The 18,352-nt window shown below is 38.0% G+C and overlaps 1 protein-coding gene across 3 annotated transcripts in view; it reads left to right on the top strand.

The window, feature by feature from the left end:
* GLCCI1 (glucocorticoid induced 1) overlaps positions 1-9,401 on the top strand; it is a 92,529-nt gene extending 83,128 nt beyond the window's left edge. For 2 of the 3 annotated variants that reach the window (XM_012757061.3, XM_020289832.2), the window contains exons 7-8: positions 5,239-5,359; positions 6,528-9,401. In XM_012757061.3, coding sequence (XP_012612515.2) covers positions 5,239-5,359; positions 6,528-6,873 — 467 coding nt within the window. In that variant the 3' untranslated portion in view covers positions 6,874-9,401. The remainder of the gene's footprint in view (positions 1-5,238; positions 5,360-6,527) is intronic. The other variant, XM_076006425.1, reaches the window with a different exon arrangement.
* The last annotated feature ends 8,951 nt before the right edge of the window (positions 9,402-18,352 follow it).

Genomic DNA, 18,352 nt, shown 5'->3' with positions numbered 1-18,352 from the left:
CTCAGTAAATATTTAAGTGAACATTTGAAATTATTATAGTGAAATTTTTATTAGAAGTTTAAGAGTTCTTTTTTCTCCCTGTAGGATACTTCAGGAGCAATTTAATATGAACAGCATGTTTCAATTTTTTTGAAAATTGATGTTCCTGGAAATTTTATCATTTAATAAGTTTAAGAATATGAAAACTAAGATTGTATTGTAATGATTTTCCTAAGATCTTTAAATGCATTGCTTTGTAATACATAAAATATTCCATGTAATCTGTAATTTATTTTCAGTTTAGCTAATTTTACCATTGTGATTTATAAGAAACATGATTTCAGTCTATAGATTGATTGAAGGAGAATCTTCAATAAAGTCATTTGCTTTCATTATTAACTATCGTATCAGATTCAGAGTAAATAGTTACCATGTCAATGACTGTAAGTTAAACTTGTAGATAATAATCAACATCGTTCTGCATATCAAGATTATGTTGTGGAAGAAGCATTGTACTTATTTTGAGTACACAAAAACAAAAGAAAAACTGTAATTTGCTTAATTTGTAAATTGATATCAATTCTCTTAATACTTATAGAGTGATAAGTGATTAAATAAAACACCTCCTAGATATAACAAATATTTAGTTAATGAGCTAACATTTGGAATGTATGTTGAGTCCCAGTTATTAAAAAAATCAATCTGATCTGGAGCAAAGTTCAAAAGTATAAGTGGTAAAAGGTTATAATGTCATTTTTGCCCTTACCCTTTGTTGGATACTGATCTAAAGGAGATCTTACATGTAGCTAATATTTTTTATTAAAATTATGTAGCATTCTCATAATGAGTTATCTTTGAAATTTTAGAGAAAACTTTGAGGCTATTTATAAAAGCCAAATGTTCTCCTTACTTGTAACTTCCCTATTTGGTCTTAGAGTTAACTGAAAATGCAGGCTTTTTAATACAATTAGTAATGCTACCTGGTTCTTAAAGTTTATTGCCAAGAAATGCTATGAAATAGTGTGTTCTTCCTGATTTCTTTAAGCCATCAAACCACACTGTAGTTGATAATTTCATTTCCTGAAGCAGAAGTAGTTTTAACACTAGAGTGGTAATTCTGTTTAGATCCTATTTAGTCAGTCATATTTCTAACCTAACTCTCTTGGCTAACTTTTATGCTTTTATTATGATTTTAGTTGTCATTGAACACTGTATTCACTTTCCTAGTGAGTTATCTATCTGAGAAAGCTAAAATAAGAATTATATTCTACTGGTTATTGCTGTATATACTATAAAAATATTTTATTTGAATAGTAGTCTTATAGAATCTGCATGCTTTAGGCATTGATTTTAATTTCAGGATAATAGATCTCTATACAGTAAAGGATGCCATCATGAATTGGCAGTGTTCATGATAGACAGTCACAAACCTGGAGAATCTGGTACTTCAAATATTACTCTGCTTCCCTGCCAGGAGCAGAATTTTATCTTTGTGTATCTGAATAGAATTTTTAACTCTATTCTGCTAAGAAAGAGTAGAATTAGGCACTCAATTTTTGAATGGTTCACCATTTTTAATTTGAAAATTAGAAATGATGTGTTCCTTCTACTATTATGATAATATTATTGAGAGCTTACTGTATTTAAGGCACTATCCTAATCCTTTTATATCACATTTTCCACAGCTATCATGTCAGTAGTTAGTCCCATTTTACAGGTCAAAAACAAAGGGATCAAACTCATCCTAGGTCATGCAGCCAGGCGTAGGTAGAAGTCAAGTAGCCTGACTCTAACCCAGTGTTTTTAACTTTTTCAGTTAGATTCTCAAATTTGGATGCACTTCAGATGCAGTTGGGAGCATTACCAAAGGGGAAAAAAAAAAAAAAGCAATGCTCGGCTTCTCTCAGCTAATTAAATCAGAATCTTTTTTAGGGATCTCTGTATATATGATTTTTTTAATACTAGAATTGTGGGCCACACAATTTAATATACCAAAAATAATGAAGGTCATTTATCAGGAGATATTCAGAAACTCTTAAGCTATATGAGTACATGTAATTTAATGAATATTGTTTCTATATGAAATTCTAAACTTTAACAACTTAGCTAATTTTTCCAAGCTTTAATTCATTACCATATGTTTAAAATATTTGACAAGCTACTTATATTTTAATGGTAAATATAGCATATATACATAAATATGATCTATTACAATAAAATAGCCAATCACATTTTTCCATGCTGTTGATTTTCAGAGTTGGGTGATTATAAATATAAGTGAGACTATTGTAAATATAGAAAGATATTTAAATAATCATATTCATTACATTTATTTCTTATTAATGTACATTGGCTATGATGTTATAAGATTATACAGTAACATATAACTTAATCTCAGCTATATTTCCAGTTTTGATCCTATATTATTTTCCTCTGGGATAACAGAATGAGAAAATTTATATTGGGATTGAATTAAGATTACCATGAGGCATTTCCTCTTGAATCTCCTGAGCAGGCATGGTTACCTCATATTTATAATGTTCTGTTATTGAAAATTGGTTATTAAATTCAATACAAAGTTTTAAATGAATAAGTGATTTATTACATATTCAAATCTTGAATGAGTAGAATAGGTTGGTCATGTGGGTTGTTTTTAAAGCATGTCACTTTGTAAAGCAAAAAAATGTTTCAGTATAGTGTTCCTTCTTTGTACATTAGAACCATTAAAGAAGCATTACAGAATTTTAGAGTTCATGAGTGGCAATTCCTTTAATTATGTAGAAGCCTAGAAAGGTAGGTTCTAGGTGTTCAAAGTAACACAACTGTACAACAAGAGCTAAAGCCACAGGCTGGATGTCTCTATTTCCTGTTCTTTGTAGTGTCTCAGGTTATATACTTACCTAAGGAGAAAACTCCAGATTTAATAAATATTTGTTTATAGGTTCAATTTTTTTCTGTTCAAGCTTTGTTTTTCCAGACTATCTAACATTAAATATAAAAATATATTCAACAGAAAACCAAATAATTTTTATTGAAAAGGCAGAAAGATATAAAAACACTGAATACTGTCTGTCTAGGATAGCAATGTATTTACTTGTTTAATATTAATCAGTCCTTCTCAAAATAGAAAAGGAATGTTTAAATGGGTAAATCTCTATAAAAAAATACATTTAAAGCCTCTGAAATTAGAAAAATTGAAGAAGAAAAATCATTTAATTTATTCTAGATTGTTAATGGGAAGATAATCAGTTTTGCAGATATATTATTCATTTTATATCTAGTGTTCAAACATGGAAAAGACTGTTGAAACCATCAGTACAATTGTGAGAAAAATAATGTGGTAGTCCTGATAATGTAATAAGAAATATTAACCAAAGGCAGAAGACTGTAACTATGGCCAAGATGGCTTTTCTTACATGGTAATAGGGTGGATTCTTAACTACCGATATGGTCACACCCCAGCTGATGGGATAAAAGACTTGTAAAGGCATTGAGCCCACGAATTTAGACTGATTCCACATGTTCCATGTGGCCTATGTTGTGCCTAGAATTAATCTCCATGGAAGCATCTCATGCCATATCTACTTACTCATATTCTTGGTCTCATGTATTTCCTTTGCAGCTTGCTGCTGTTTGGATAATAAAGGGAGGTCAATCTGCATTTTTGGTATTACACAAAGTTTGAGGCCTCATTCGCACCAGGTTTTGGTCATAGACCAGTCTTGTCTAGGCTAGCTCAAATAGAGAGCAGTAGATTCAGACCTCTAATCAGGCTAATAATATTGCTTTGCATCGACCTAAGACAGAAAATCATCTTACCCCTCTTCCATTTGATTAAGCAAGATATAGGATAAATCTTGAATTTAAGACAGTTCTCAAATCTGACTGGTATAGGAAGAAACCTAACTTGATTCTAAAACTTAATTCCTTTCAAGAGACTATTCTTTTTATGTAGGGACACGTACAATAGTGACAAAGAAACTTTGTGGTTTTCTAGTTTTCCCAATATTGTGGCTTGGTTATTTTGTAGACGATGATTTCCTAGCCAGAAATATAGCCATATTTAAATATAAGCACAGATCTACATTCCCAAGATTAACATAGATGCTCCTGGAGTAATTCACAAAATAAAGTATTAGTGTGCGTCAAGGGTCTACTTTCTAAGCATATATTATACTTCATTAACGACAGTAAAAACATTCTTTTTTTACTCAGTTTCTGAATGTTGGACTGTATTTTGTATCCTAAACTAAAGCAACTTACCAAAACTGTGACAAACATAATTATGGTACTAGTGTTATCTTTCAAATAGATGAAAATGATATAGCTCAATAGATATGTGCTTAGTATTACAGCAGTGGGGATTGGTTTGCATTAAGTCAGAATTTGTTTAAATAGGGCCATTGTATTTATACAAGTATGTTACTGACTTTACAACTTGGCGTCTTACAAAGATAATGACACATTTTGGTGGGTTTGAGTTTCCAAAATCCTTTGCCAGGTAGGAAAGGGAGAAACTGCATATAGGTTTTATGGCTTTTCATGAATAGACCATTTTCTTTTTGGTCAAAAATATGAGGAAAGCATGTTAAGTAGAGATGTTTTGGGATTTCTCAGGTCTTGCAGTAGCAAAAACACAAACTGTGTTGAAAAAGCCCTTTTATATAGATATTTTAAAGGCCAAAGTCTGAGCAAATTACCTTTTTATGGTGGGCAGGTGAAAAGAGATGTGTTGTAATATAACCTGTTTTTTCCTCTGCATACATGTTATATCCATGGTGTTTAGTAAAAGTAAGATTTCTGCTAAGAACTTTTGTAATGAAAATTATCCCCCTTACTAAAACTTTCAATTAAATTAGTTGGACAGTGAGAAAGCATGTGAAGAGCCCAATATTATTGTAATCTGTTATGAGTCTTCTGTATAACTTAAGCATATTACCCTATTTATTTGCATTTTGAAAATAAATAATAATAGATTTTGTTTTCAGAATTATGGCTTTGCTTTATTCAAAATTCAGTTTTATGGACCAAAATATCCTTCTTTTATGTTCTATGGTATTATAGATTATTGTTGCATTGAAGTTTTTATTTAGAAGAAATGTACTCCACCAGGGTGTTAGAAATAGATTTGCAATAAAGGAGGCTCTGTGGTGGAAGCATAGGGGCAGTAGTGGATACATTGTGCTGTTTGTTTGGAAATCAAATTTAATTTAAAAGAGCTTTCACTCACTAGTTAATATAACTGCTTTAAATTTACAGACAGTGGGAGTAGCTCACCGTTACCCAAGTATGCCTCATCTCCCAAACCAAACAACAGCTACATGTTCAAACGGGAGCCCCCAGAGGGATGTGAGCGAGTGAAGGTCTTTGAGGAAATGGCGTAAGTAATGTCTTTTCTATCAGCTGGGATCTGCAGAACTGTAAAGCTTTTTACTGAGACCAGTTGATCCCAGATGAATCAACTACTCTATCCAGCTGATAATATATTTTAAAAGCAAATTATGTAAAGAGAATTGAATAGGCAAAAGAGATTTTATTGAAGAAGAATTGGAGTTTGTATGCCAGACATGTATAAGCCAATACAAAGAAACTAGAAATTTATCCTTACTACCTAACAGGTCTGTTTTTAATCATTAAGAATTATCCTTTCAAGAACTATATTAATTTAGATAGTTAACAAAAAGACATTTAGGAGCAAAGTTAACATCCGTGTGTGACTAGCCTAAAGACAGTGTATTCATTCCATAAGCCAGAGGGAAATTAGTCTTCTTCCCTATAGATGACACATCTAGCATGTTAACTCATTGAATTCAGACTTTCTGTTCATAGGGTTTTTTTCCTTTTTGAAATTTCAGTATGTATAAGTTAGAAGTTAAATTGAAAAAAATTGCATGTTGTGAACACTGGGCAGGATAGCTCAGAAGACTGTGTGGCTCTTGGACGTACTCATCCCTTTGTCCCAGTGCCTAGTGGAGGCTGCTGTACTCTTGCAACCTAGAAAGGGACAGACACCCATCTTACAAGACTTGATGGTTTAGCTCCAGGAAGGGCTTGTGGACTCTGCTCTGTTGGGCTGACTGGCTCTTGAAGAGACCACTGAAACTCCACTCCCTCATCTGTGCTAGTGGAAGTATGTCTGAAGATGCAGGAAAAAGGAGGAAATGCTCTAAACCACATACATGATAGGGTAATGCCCCCACCCAGTACACTTTTTCTTAACAGAAAAGGTCATCCTAACCTTGCATAATCTTCAACTATAATGTAGGGGATTTTCCCACATTCCTAAATGATTAAAAGCAAACTAATGATCTCCATAAAAATTTGTCTGCTTGATCCTTTTGAAAATCCTTTTGTCTCAAATATCACTTCAGTGCTGTGTACATGAATAGTCTGCCAGCTGACTTGTGCTATGGAAGATGTTTACCCATCTGTGTACACCTACCCCATCCCCTGCCATTCACATTTTAGCTGTTTTAGAGAACTCCTGTTAGTTCAGAAAGTACTTAACTTTTTAGTGATTATAAACTTAATTTTGTTTTATGTTTTAGGTCTCGTCAACCTATCTCGGCCCCTCTCTTTTCATGTCCTGACAAAAACAAGGTTAATTTCATCCCAACTGGATCAGCTTTCTGTCCTGTAAAACTTCTAGGCCCTCTCTTACCTGCTTCTGACCTGATGCTCAAGAACTCTCCTAACTCTGGCCAGAGCTCGGCTCTGGCAGCTCTAACTGTTGAGCAGCTCTCCTCCCGGGTTTCCTTTGCATCTCTTTCCGATGACACCAGCACAGCGGGCTCCACAGAGGCCTCTGTTCAACAGCCATCCCAGCAGCAGCAGCTCCTGCCAGAATTGCAGGGCGAAGAACACATCTCTGCTCAGAATTATGTGATCATCTAAAGCAAAGGGGGAGCTGGCCTCCACCCTGTGTTCCATGGATTAGGAACGTGATCTCGGACATCTATATGCATGGAGTGACAAACTTTCTGAACACAACCACCAACAGCAAAATACTTATCAGCATCATAAAGTATCTCTTAACACTGATCTTGGCAGGGACGGAACTCCTATTCAGCAGTTTTTGTGGAAAGCAGTAATGCTTGCAAAACATGTGTCATTCGGCATTTTAAGTGGAGACTATGCATTTCATAGTATGTTTGACAGATTAGTACTGTGTCCTGTGTTTTGTTCCAAATTCTTCAGTATAAATAAGCTCTATATCAAAAAGTTGCCTGTCTAAATAGAAAATGTCTTGCTGTGTTTTGTCCTATGGAAAATACTGTACTTCAGGATTATGTTTACAATTGATCCAGGTGTTTGTTTCTAACTTCTGTAATACATACAATGCAAAAAAAAAAAAAAAAATGGCCACAACAGTTGCACAGTGCCCACCCTATGGCCTAGCTTCAGGTACTTCAGTTGAAGTCTAAACTCAGGTAACTTGGAATGTATATCATATTGGGATATTAAATATTTCACAGCTAAAAAGCTAAAGAGGGAACATCACTCTTTTGCCTTTTCTTATTTTATGCATTTCCCTTTCCTCATTACATTCCATATTCTTATTAGAATAAGAAGTGCATTCAGCCCTAGGAGAATGATAATCCTGGACATGGGTGAACATGAGGAGAACCAGCAAATCTGTGGTGTTTGACATCACTTTGTCATGTGGTTACCAGTAAAACAACTGTTGCATTCACTGTTTCAACATGTGTAAATTGTGGCTTTTTTTTAAAAGTTCAGGTGTTGCTAAGTTAAGGACTGTTACAATGTTGCAAATGAAGTGTTCAGTACTAGACTGTACATAAACATTCCACATTGTGTGTGATGAAATTTAAAGATAAGAATGTCTAGATTTAATTTCAAAATAAGTGAAGTGTTTGACAGGGGATGGTTGAGATTTTTTGTTTATATTGGCCATCAGGGTCATAAATGTTACCGTCTTATCTAAAAGTATATTTATGTTTAGTTCTCTTTTAGAAATTCTTTAATTTTCAGGTTAAAAAGTGACATACTTTTGGTTATCGTTTTCCTCAAGCAGTTCAAGTGTATGAGTTGCATTCACATGAAGAGAATACTTGGGCCGCAGAATGTGGTGACTTATAAGAGCAATAGTTTGAAGCTGTCTTGTTTAAGCCTTTCATAATACTATCATGAATAGTTTTGTTAAGATTTGGGATGTGTGAAGTAGAACATAAACCCAAGTAAATAGCCTTGAACTTGCAGACTTGACATAAGTTCTCCACAAAGTGTGAAGAGAGCCCTGGATATTCCTCACTGGGCAGTGGGAGAGCCCAACTTTCAGACCTTGTTTTCTGCAGCACAACGCAAGTATCCAAAAGTAAAGGGAAACTTTTGTATTTTTATTCCATTCCTTTCAGTTCAATAAAACCTAGAGTTGTTTTCATCTGCACCTAAAGTGTACGGGACAATTTTCTTAAGAATTAGGGAAACAGGTGCCCACAGTTAAAGGAACGTTTCAGTTCCCTTCAGTCATTCCTGGGTTTTTCTTTGTTTTGTTTATTTCTCACAGAGGTTGAAGAAGGATGAGGTGGTGATAGAGAAGAAAGCAATGCCATTGATTTTTTTTTTAATGATATATGTGTATATGTTTGTGTGTGTGTATTCTGTGTATTATTTTGTCATGATCCCAATTCTTTCCACCAAAGTTTGCAGTAATATTCTCTCCTGAAGGTGCATTTTGGCTCCTTTAAATTAGTCAGTGTTATATTGTAGGAGACTGTCATGGAAAAAAGGACTCAGTTTACTTTTGCCATTTTCACAGGGGAACCTTTTAAAACAATCTTTTCAGCAGCAGATACCTTTAACCCTAATAATCTCAGGCCTTGATGAAAATACTATATTTTGTAGATTATGGGTAAAGGGAGAAAATTACTAGTTCCGTAAGATAAATATGAGCTCCATTTAACTTCTGATATCTGGTTTAGCATTACATATAATATGTTGATCTTATGCTCTGCTTTTGTCCAAATAAGATGCAATAGTATCAATATCAATTTCAGAAAGATGGACTGAATATGCTTTTTTGGTGATGAAATCTGATGTACGATATTTATAGTGACATGTGCTTTTATTTTCTCATGAGAAACTAAATATTGTGTTGTACATTTGTTCTTAGCATATATAAAAGTTTTGAACCAAATGTGTTAAAGCTTATGCTTTGCCATGTAAATTTCCCAGAAGTTGTTGAGCTCAAATGTATCCTACATCCAGCTGTAGAAATTTGTCAGAAATTGTTTAAATTTTGTATATAGTTGTACTGTTTAATTCTAGCCACTGCGCTGAACAGTATTCGAGTTACCATACAATATGGCTTTACACGAGGAAATGTGTGGCTTTTGTTTTGTATTTTTTCAGTATAGAAGTTCCTGTGTCTTATTTAAATAAAGTTATTAGTAAAACTGGAATAGTTCACATATGTTTTTGGAAAGACTGGGGTTATGAGCGCATTGCCTGACAGAGATGAATTCAGCTCAGGGTAATGGCAGTGTTTGGCTCTCATCTGAGTTCCTGACCTGCATCTCTGGAGCTGTGGGGCGTCTAACTGGATCAGATTTCTGCAACCTGGTTTCCTCTTGACATTTAATTTACACACTTTCCATCGCAAGGTAAGAAGCTAAGTGTCTAAAGTTCCAAGTCTTTGTACTACCCAGCTATGATGACATTAAATAGAGAAAACACTGTTCTCAAATAGTTTTATAACTAAGAATTTATGGAAATTAATTGAAATTTAGTGAAATCACCTGCAAGAAAGGTACCTTTTTCTTGCAAAGAAAGTTTCAGTAATGATCTTTAACTTTTTACTCTTTTTTATTTGTTGAGATTCAGAATAAGAGGGGAAAGAGCTTTACAAAAACAGAGGGTTGATGTTATGCCCAGTTATCCAGATAGGATCACAGTAGGCCATATGGTGGCATGAAAGCAAGAACAAACCACTGGGAAAAATAATTTACCAGCAGAGTGTTGTTCATTTCCAAAGCACATCTCATCAAAGAGATTGATACGATTTGACCTTTAAGTTGAACTTTAAAATGACTAGTAGCTGTTTTTGGCTGAGAAAAGTAAAATAACTTTTTAATGGTGGGATAGATACATCAGCTATCTGCTTGAGAGTAATATTCAGGCAGGAAATTACCTACCTTATTTAAAATTCCATTGCAAGTGAACATAAGTATGAAGTGAACATGAAGTCAGCCCCATCTCTGCTCGAATTTATCATATTATATAATAAAACTTAATATAAATGGCCCTGAAAAACAAGTTAATACAGTATTTGCAAAATCAACCTTAGGAAAAAGGAGGGGGAAATTAAGTCTAAGAGTTAATATACTTTAACCTTACACTAACTAAAAATAATCACTTGGGATTTATTTCTGAATATTGCAAACTGAGGGGTTGCCCCCACCCCCACCTCCCATCCCACAGAATGAGATCCCATTTAGGTCTGAAGTCTCATTACCCCCTACATACTCCCTACTGCTCTCTGGGCAGTTTTCACCTTCACCTTGTTTGGTACTCACAAGTCTTAGTTTCCCCCTGTACAACTCATGGTTCTTGGAGCTGTAGGGGCTTTATCAAGATGGATCCCTTAAGTCACGCCTTCATTGCAAATCTCAGTGCTATATCCTAGACCCACAGTACCACTTTAAAGAATATCTCTCAAACTTCTTGCCTTATATCAACCTCAGCGATTAAATGGAATTAAAGACAGCCTCGCCCCTGTTGTACCAAGCCTGCTCTCATTTTTTATTCTGCTATTACTGTCATTTCCAAAGGTAAGGACTATCTATGTCCTCATGTTTTTGCCACCTAAATTTCTCAGATTTGCCTTTCTGCCTTCCTGTTGTCTCACCACTAAATTTCAAGCTGCAGAGATGTATAATGGTAGCAGACAAGACTGCCATGACATCTGGATGAATTTGTTTGAAACAAGACTGTGGTACCAAGGAAACAAAATCACTGAGTATGCTAGACTTCCAATAACTTCTATAGGGTATAGACCAGGGATCAAACTACTGTCCATGTGCCAAACCAGCCCTGTGCTTATTTTTGTAGATAAAGTTTTACTGGAACAGAGCCACACTTATCTGCTTATGTATTGCCAATAGCTATTTTGCAGCACAATGGCAGTGTTTAAGTAGTTGCAGCCAACACAGTCTGACCCACAATGCCCAAACTATTTACTGTCTGGCTATTTACAGAAGAAATTAGCTGACCTCTGCTGTAGACTAAAGAGCAGACTAGAGACTAGATGTAGTATCATACATGTGGTTGTTTTAAAGATTTGTCCATAAATTCTTTGATACTCCCCTCTTCAAGAAGTAGAGCTTCATTTACCAGCCCTTAAGTGTGGGAGATTGAGGCAGAAGTGATGGCATGCCACTTCTGAGAGTAGGTTATAAAAAGACTGGCCTTGTCTTGGGTGTACTTGTTCTCTTGGATCACTATGGGAGAAGGTATACTGTGAGGATACTTAGAAAGTCTATGGAGAGACTTGATGGTGAGTAGCAGAGGCATCTCCAGTCAAGCCTCAAGATGACAACTTCATGAGACACTTTGAGCCAAAACCACCCTGTTAAACTGCTCCTGGGTTCCTGACCCTCAGAAACTGTGAAATAACAAATGTTTGTTGCTTTCAGGTAAGTTTTGGGGTTATTTGTAACATAGGGTTAGAGAACTAATACAACATAGCACCCCTTGTCCTTAACCCACATATACTCATCATCACCACCGTCACCAAGCGTCTTGCTTTATAATTCTGTCCTCTGAGTCCAGAAAATGAAGCTTGCTATTTTAGAGTGGATACTTCTTGAAAGAATCCCTTTTGGACTAGGTCCAAGACAAAGCTTTCTCATATAAAATTTTATTATTTGAACAGCTCACATGATACTAAGTCTCTGCTGTGTGTGCCTAAAAGTTAACTTGTCTAATGCTATAAGCCACCTGAGACAATCCAACGGGGAGAAAAGTAAGACCTTTGAAGAAAAGGATTTTCTGTGGAAATGATATAAGAAAGGTGGCATAGGTGATCAGTTTTTACTGAAAAGAAGGAAAGTTAGAATTTCTCAAGAAAGTGTAAAATATTTCCACCTGAAATGTCTGGGTTTTTTTCCTTTAGTTAATAGGCTACTCATTCACTGGTTCTAAAATGACCTATCCCATTCCATAGGCATTTACAGCTCTCAAAGAGAAGAATAAAAATAATTTTTTTGAAGTTTCCAGATCAGTTTAGTGATGGGCTCTCTCATTCATAACACTGAGAATTTGAACAATTAGATCATTTTTCCTCCAAAAGATTTTCTGATAACAAGGAATGGGTCCCCTTTCACACTACAAATTCTACCCAAGTCTTGGCATCTGCTTTAAGCATGACTTCGCTGACATTCCTTTAGTCAGAATTGGGCATGGCTCTGCAGGCAATGGATGTTATTTCAAACCACTGTCTGGAAGCAAGATGGATAAAGGTGGATGTAGGGCTCCACAAGGACCTGCCAAATGGGGAGAAGGGTTCATGCTGGAAAGGCAAACCTTTTCTTAGGTTTTCTATTCCACTTTGTAAAGGAAACAGGTTACACTCAAGGGACAGGAGTTAACAAAGGACACTGCTCATGTGCTGCAATACACAGCCTGCCATTTTTCATATGGACTGGAATCAGTGCAGACAGGGTAATCGTACCTGACTCTATTCACCTGCCCATTTGATTACAGACAAGCACCTGGTGTGGTCTCTCCTTCCTTTCCCAATGACCACCCTGGAGCAAGCCCTGGGAGCTCTATATGAAGAAGCTATTCCCTTTCAGATCCCTAACCCTTTCTCCTAACCACTCCCCCAAACCTATGGCCAGTGTGTCAGGTCCTGTGAAGATAATAAGGAGGTAGGAGGAGGAGGAGGCTAAAGGTGGCCACATTGCCAGAATAGGATCTGATGAGTGAGGAGAGCGTAGAAGGGAGCTCCCACAATGTTTGTATGCCCTTTTGAAATATTTAATTTTTTTTCTTACAACGAGCATGTATTCCTTTTGTAATGTTTGGTATAAGACAAGGAAGCAACATGACCTTCATTCTGCAGCACTGCTGACAGTCCTCTTCCCTCCACCTTCTCACCATCCATCCATCGTCCAGTTTGCAACATAAAGTGGAGATGAATTAGCTGGCTGCTTTATGTATTCCTGATGTGAAGGCAGGTGAGATTAAAGGAAGTGATCAACATGACAACAGATGTCTAAATTTCACGGGTAAGGCAATGAACATTAAAACAAAAATTTGCCTTTAAATTGGCAAAGAATAAAAAGAAGGATAATACTCCATGCTAAGGAGGGGAGAATATGGTCACTCTTTTATCTGCTATTAGAAGAAGAAACTGGCTCAACCTTTCTGATCAAGTGGGGCAGCACTTACGCCAAGTGGCTAAAGAGGAGATCGCAAACTAGTGTGCTCCCTTTGTTTTGTAAAAAAAATAAAAAAAAATATATATATATATATACATACATGTGGGTTAAAAAAAAATAAAACTAATAGTGGTTGTGCCTGGGTAGATAATTCTTTAACATTTTTCTTCTCTGTTTTTCTAAGTTTTCTCTAGTAGCACTTATTAGCCTTAAAATATACATGTTAATTTTTAAACATAAAGGGAGGGGGAAAAGTAGGGAGAAAAGAAAGGAAATGCCACAAAAGATTACATTTTAATCAAAATGAGTGGCAGATCTCTTAAAATCAAGGTGGCTTGAGAAAACGCTTGGTAGAGTGAACTTTGGCTCCGTGGAAGAATCCTTACATGCATAATTTCAGTTTTATCCCCTTTCCCAGAAAAAATGGTCCCAACACACTTATACTCTAAAGTAAACAGGATGAAATTATTTAAGCCTGGAATAGGGTTGGAAAGTGTCTTTGGGGAAGGTTGGAGTTTGAGATCAGAGGACAGAGCATTTCCTGGAGTGTGGCCCATACTGACAGCCTTCCACTCGGTTGAGATGGATTTGTGAAGTGGGCACCAGGGAGCCCAGAAATCTGTCCCCTCATTTATACTCTTTGAACCGCCTCATCTAGGAAATTGAAAAGGACTCCTCACCCTAAGCAAACTGTAGAAGCTTGAAAATGGCCAGGAGATTTGTTTGACTGTGATTTTTATTTCTAAGTACACTTGTTATTAAGGGTTGTTTGGTCAGTTTTACAGAGATTGCCTAAAGTGGGTACATGTGAGATGGAAGTTATGGAAATTATGACCCTAGAATTCATATGAGAGAAGATTGGGAATGCAGGCATAGGACAGGCTGCAGTAGATACCTTGGCTAAGAATCACCAGCGTGTAAGACCTTGGGCCTCTGCTATTTGTTTCTGAATCTGTAGCTGGAATAAGCCAGCAGAATAGAAAGCAATTTGGGGATTCAGACATTTGCTTATTTCTCCTTGGCAAGGTTCTGCCCCTTAGTCACTGAACTAGGTCTCAGCACTGTGTCATCTGTGATTTGGGTCAGCTAGCGGGCCACACCTATGTCCCTCCCACATTCTGGAACCCAGAGGCAGTGGGCATAAGGGGAAATAGTCAGACTTTGGCAACAGACAAGAGTGAGGGATGACCCGTGATCCTGGGAGTCCTTATTTATAAAATAGAGATAATAATTCCTCTATAACAAAATGGAGAGAGTGAGCAATCTCTCTGGTGTCTCTTCTTATAGGAACACTAATCCTGTTGGATCAGGGTCCACGTTTATGATATCATTTTGCTGTAATTACCTCCCAAAGGCCCTATATCCAAGCTCAATCACATTGGGGGTTAGGGCTTCAACATATAAATTTTTAGCGGGTGCACAATTCAGTCCATAGCAAATAGCTGCTTCCATTAAATGGTAAATGCTAATTAAAACAACAATGAGATGTCACTTCACACCCACTAGGAAGGCCATAATCAAAAAGACAGATAATTACAAGTGTTGGTGAGGATGTGGAGAAATTGGAGCCCTCCCTCATACATCGCTGGTGGGAGTGTAAAATGGCGTAGTCATTTGGCAAAGAGTCTCTGGCAGTTCCTCAAAAGGTTAAACATACAGTTACCAAAGGACCCAGCGATTCCACTCCTAGCTATATACAGAAGAAAATAAAAACAGATGTCTACACAAAAACCTGTAGTGCACAAATGTTCATAGCACCATTATTCACGATTGTTAAAAAGTGAAAACAATCTAAATGCCCATCAGTTGATGACTGTGTAAATAAAATGTGTCATATCCATACAATTGAGTATTATTCAGCAACAGAAAGGAAGTACTGATGCATGGTATCACATGGATAGAGCCTTAAAAACATTCCAATTGAGAGAAACCAGTCACAAGGGACCACACACTATATAATCCCACTGGTATGAAATATCCATTATAGGAAAATCCATAGAGACAGAAAGTAGATTAGTGGTTGTCTGGATCTGGGATGGGGGAAATAGGAAGTCACTACTAATGACAACAAGTTTTCTTTTTGGGATAACAAAAAATGGTCTTGAATCAGGTAATGGGTTGGTTGAATGACCTTGTGAATGTGCTAAAAACCATTGAATCATACACTTAAGATGATAAAGATTATAGTATGTGAAGTTTATCTCAATTTTTAAAAATTCACACATACAAAAACAACCTATGCCATCAGATAGTTAAGAGAATGAAGTGGGCTTGTGTGCACATAGCACACTGCCTGGCACACAGCAGCTACTCCATGGGCTAGAGCTGTTTTTATTTTTCCATACTCCACATAGGGTTAGAAAGAGGAAGGGGAGTAAACGCATAAACATGATTAATAGCCCAAGGGCATCCCCCCAGCAGAGGGGTGGCCAACCTCCTTCTCTGCTTTCTGCTGTCTGTGCTTGGCACCTTTCCTGGGTTTCAGCAGGGGCAGGTGGGGCAGTCAGGTGCCCTACCACCCCGGCAGCCCATGGCAGAGGCCAGAGCATGCACACATGGTTTCCCACAGACCTTTTCCACCATCTTCCCTGCTCACGGCGGTCCTGAGTGCCTGGCCCTCCTTACCCTGCCCAGACCGGGAAAGCAAGGCTAGGAGACCAGGACACTCCAGGCTTCTCTGCCTGGGCCCACTCCCCTGTCTTTTCAGGTGTTTTCTCTTTAACCCCAGACCTGGTTTATAGGGAAGAAAAACTAGACTGCTTGGCTCTGGGCTTCTCACCACAGGCTGGCCATTTAAGCCCAAGATCGAGGAGCAAGGGCTCCCCTCGGGGCATGTTCTGAGGGCAGGTAACAGATGGGTGGCAAACTGTGGGTAGCTAGAGCTCCAGCGAGTGTGTTGTCAGGATTTGTCCTCTCCCTGCTAGCATCCTCCTTTCCAGCTGGAGCCTAAGTCACAACTCACCCAGGATGGCAGATCCTATTGGCAAGATAAAAATACACCTCAGTTTGACTGCCGAGGCCCACGCATGGGCAACTCAGTCATTAAGGGTGAGGAGAGAGGAAAGAGTACGGAATGGCGGTGACTTCCCTGTGGGGGAAGAGGATGGAGCAGCCTCCAGCTTGCTTCCGCATGGCTGTTGGTGACCAGGGGAGGCTCCGAGCGCTCTGGTGCCTTGTGTGTCAGCGTGAAGCTGATGACGAGCATGAATGTGTCTGACTTTCATTGTTCGTGACCCCTCCGAGAGTTTATGGAGAGTTTAACCAGTTCCTCAGGTTAAAAATCCACATAAGTACATTTTCACAAAAACTTACATGTGGTCTCAAAGGTTGTAATATAGAACCCTTGAAACTAAGAGGTCCATAAATCCCTGCACCAGAATAGAGTTTTTAGCAGGGCAGAAAGAGTTTATAACATAGTTAGTTGTCAGAAATGGCACTGAATTGCTGCAAGAGAATGGAAGTGAGGGTGTTGATCTGTCTCGAACGCCTTCTATCCGTGCTGCAGGCAGGAGACAGTGGAGGAAATGCTAAATGTGGAACAGACCCTCAGGGCGCCACAGTTCAGGGCAAGATATATCAGCGAGACAACACCTAAGGACCAAAATCAGTAAAAGAGCTCCCTTTGAAGTGGCTAGAGAAGGAAGCTTGTGAGGACTGAGATAGAATCCAGCCTGGGCTGACAAGACATTCCTAAAATTAACTGCCCCCTCACTGGCTGGAAGAGGGAGCCTGGGTATGGGACCCCATCTGGTTTCAGAGGTTTCCTGAGCACTTCCGATCAGCTCTCTACTACTAGGACAAGTCGTGCGGAAGCTGCCCACCCTTGTCCTGAGGCTAGTAGCTACCCAACGCTGGACGTATGTTGTCCAAGGGTGTGTCCCAGCAATAGGCAGAGGAGTATCCCAGTGACCCGGACACTCTCCTAAAATGCTCCAGAAGTGCCAGGCAATAGAAGCAAGAAGGAAAAAGGAAGAGATAGACAGAGAGCCTGATGGGCTCCAGCATTTGGTTGAGTTTAATCACATTCTCCAGAAGAAAGAATGAACACTGGTTCAATGAACATGGCCAAACGCTTGAGAACTCTAGAGCATGCATCGGGGCATGTCGAGAATGGTAGGGCCCTCAGGTCAGTTTCCTACCAATGATCAGAGGGCAGGACATGGGTGTTTATTGTATATTAATACCAAAGGTCCTATTTTCTGAGAAGAGTACACAGAGGTGAAATTGATCAAAGAGGCTTAGAAGAGCAGCAGTACTGCAGCGATGCTCAGTCCTCACAGAGACTCAGCAACTCGGCCCTGTTCTGTGGTCCCGCCACTCCAGCCTAGCGCTTTATAGTAACTGCATGTAGCTTCTGTTAGCTGTGGTGCCTATCGCTTTTACAGTTGACAAATTATTCCATATTATCACCAGCTCAGAATCAAAAGAGGGAGAATCTGATAAACTCTGACTCTTCTCTGCATGAAAAGTTACTCTACCAGACCCACCACATTGGCTTCCTGAGCTAGTCAGCTGAGCCCAGGAGGTCCTGGGGTGCAGGACATGACTCACTTACTAGCTGAAGACTGTCTCCTGGCACAAGGGGAGCCAGGAGTGCTTGGAAGGAGCATGCATGTGGCAGGAATCTTGACCATTGGGTCTATAATAGTACATTTGCAAGGAGTTGTCCTGATCTCCTATAAGAAGACAGAATTGCCAGCATAACAAGACATTTGTCTACTAAAAACAAAACCACACACACAAAAAACCCCTCCTTTAAGTCATACATATGTATTTTCTTCTTTCCGTTGAACAAACTAAACTTTATTGTTGCAAGGTTTTTAAAATCAGTTTTAAAGACCAGGAAACTTTTTAAGGATTAGTATAGTGCTCATGAAATATTCTATCCACCCCGTCCCATCTCCCGGGCCCTTGTAGTTAGTCAGGGCCACGTGACCAGTTCTGGGTACTGGAGGGAGAGAAGTGTGTCA

Source organism: Microcebus murinus, chromosome 9, assembly GCF_040939455.1.
Source record: "Microcebus murinus isolate Inina chromosome 9, M.murinus_Inina_mat1.0, whole genome shotgun sequence".
Lineage (NCBI taxonomy): Eukaryota > Metazoa > Chordata > Mammalia > Primates > Cheirogaleidae > Microcebus > Microcebus murinus.
The sequence above is the reverse complement of the archived record's forward strand: the minus strand, read 5'-3'. Positions and strand labels throughout refer to the sequence as shown.